At 50.0% G+C, this 2500-nt stretch overlaps 1 protein-coding gene across 1 annotated transcript in view; it reads right to left on the reverse strand.

The window, feature by feature from the left end:
• Positions 1-5: 5 nt before the first annotated feature.
• LOC144536672 (monocarboxylate transporter 12-B-like) overlaps positions 6-2500 on the reverse strand; it is a gene marked incomplete at its 3' end in the record, with an annotated part of 6618 nt that continues 4123 nt past the window's right edge. The window contains exons 4-6 of the mRNA XM_078279934.1: positions 1694-1837; positions 721-1023; positions 6-52 (exon numbers count right to left, since the gene is read on the reverse strand). Of these exons, the coding sequence (XP_078136060.1) occupies positions 6-52; positions 721-1023; positions 1694-1837 (494 nt within the window). The remainder of the gene's footprint in view (positions 53-720; positions 1024-1693; positions 1838-2500) is intronic.

Here is a 2500-nt window from a genome sequence, read left to right on the forward strand (position 1 = left end):
GATTGGTTGGGGAGTTTTCCAGCCAGCTCGGCGTCCTGCGGCGAGACGTTTCCTGCAGAAAGAAAGATGGATGGATAGATGAGAGAGAGAGAGAGAGAGAGAGAGAGAGAGAGATGGATGGATGGAGATGGATGGATGGATGGATGGATGAGAGAGAGAGAGAGAGATGGATGGATGGATGAGAGAGAGAGAGAGATGGATGGATAGATGAGAGAGAGAGAGAGAGAGAGAGAGAGAGAGAGAGATGGATGGATGGATGTGAGATGGATGGATGGATGGATGGATGGATGGATGAGAGAGAGAGAGAGAGAGAGAGAGATGGATGGATGGATGTGAGAGAGAGAGAGATGGATGGATGGAGAGATGGATGGATGAGAGAGAGATGGATGGAGAGATGAGAGAGAGAGAGAGAGAGAGATGGATGGATGAGAGAGAGATGATGGATAGATGAGAGAGAGAGAGAGAGAGATGGATGGATAGATGAGAGAGAGAGAGAGAGAGAGATGGATAGATAAGAGAGAGAGAGAGAGAGAGAGAGAGAGAGATGGATGGATGGATGAGAGAGAGAGAGAGAGAGAGGGATAGATGGATAGATGAGAGAGAGAGAGAGAGAGAGAGAGATGGATAGATGAGAGAGAGAGAGAGAGAGAGATGGATAGATAAGTAGGTAGATGTGTAGCTAGATCATCACAGAGACACGTGTACAGTTCTGGTGCTCACCAGGTTTCTCCTCCATCGCTGACTCCGCCCCCTCGCCATCTGCCGGCTCCTCCTCGCCCTGCCGCACTGTGATTGGCCGGAGCAGCGCCCCGCAGACGCAGAGGTTGGCGACGACGCCGCTGAGGATGAGCAGCGCCCCGCGCCATGAGTACCGCTCGATGAGCAGCTGCACCGCGGGCGCCAACACGAAGGTGCCGATCCCGCTGCCCGACATGGCGATGCCGTAAGCCAGCGCCTTCCGCCGCTCAAAGTAACAGCCCACCATGGCGATGGCTGGCGTGTAGCAGAGAGCGAAGCCCACACCTGCACACAGACGACATCTTAGACAGTAAGGTGTGAGTGTGTGTGTGTGTGTGTGTGTGTGTGTGTGTGTGTGTGTGTGTGTGTGTGTGTGTGTGTGTGTGTGTGTGTGTGTGTGTGTGTGTGTGTGTGTGTGTGTGTGTGTGTCTCTCTCTGTCTCTGTGTGTGTGTGTGTGTGTGTGTGTGTCTCTGTCTCTGTGTGTGTGTGTGTCTGTCTCTCTGTCTCTGTGTGTGTGTGTGTGTGTGTGTGTGTGTGTGTGTGTGTGTGTGTGTGTGCGTGCGTGCGTGCTGTGTCTCTCTGTCTCTGTGTGTGTGTGTGTCTGTCTCTCTGTCTCTGTGTGTGTGTGTGTGTGTGTGTGTGTGTGTGTGTGCGTGCGTGCGTGTGTGTCTCTCTGTCTCTGTGTGTGTGTGTGTCTGTCTCTCTCTGTCTCTGTGTGTGTGTGTGTGTGTGTGTGTGTGCGTGCGTGTGTGTCTCTCTGTATCTGTGTGTGTGTGTGTCTGTCTCTCTCTGTCTCTGTGTGTGTGTGTGTGTGTGTGTGTGTGTGTGTGTGTGTGTGTGTGTGTGTGTGTCTCTGTCTCTGTGTGTGTGTGTGTGTCTGTCTCTCTCTGTCTCTCTGTGTGTGTGTGTGTGTGTGTGTGTGTGTGTGTGTGTGTGTGTGTGTGTGTGTGTTACCTGTCAGGACTCCCATGGTGAGGTAGAGGATCTCCAGGCTGGAGCTGAAGGAGCTGAGGAGGAGACCAGCGGAGGAGAGGAGCCCACCAAGCATCACCGACACCCGGCACGACCAGCGGTTACCAACCAGGCTGCCAAGAGGAGCTACACACACACACACACACACACACACACACACACACACACACACACACACACACACAGTCCAGCCAGCTGTAAGGGTACATTTCCATTTTAAGTTGTATTTTCAAACAACAACTATCTGTGTGAAGAGTTTCCACCCCAGCAGCAGAGTTAATCTCCGTCCATAGTAACACGTCTGACGTCCACCTCAGACCACAGCGAGTCTGTTTCCACCAATGAGACGAGACGGTCTATCATCTGCATGGAAACCACTCTCTGTGCGTCCGTTCTAACTTCAGAGCTTGAGATCATTTAATAACAAATAATAAATATAAAACATACAACAATTAATTAAAGAAATATAGCAACTGTCACAGGCATAGTAACCTAGTCAACAGCACACTTAACATCATATATACTGTTGTTCGAGCCCTTTTTGAGGCTTTTTTAGACGATTTCAACAGGATTCTTTTAAGCCTCGTCGTGTTGTCTTTTTGATCTTTTAGGTCAAACGTTTGACACTTTTTAAAGTATTTTTTTGTCACTTTTTCCAAAGTTTTTGTCGATTATTTTCTGCACCTGTTGTCGTTTTTGTGGGGGTTTTCCCCCACGGTTTTGAAGATTTTTCCAAAATCTTTGGCTCCCGATGCATTTAACCCTCGCGATGTCTTCCTGGCCACTGAC

Source organism: Sander vitreus, chromosome 21, assembly GCF_031162955.1.
Source record: "Sander vitreus isolate 19-12246 chromosome 21, sanVit1, whole genome shotgun sequence".
NCBI classification, from domain to species: Eukaryota; Metazoa; Chordata; class Actinopteri; order Perciformes; family Percidae; genus Sander; species Sander vitreus.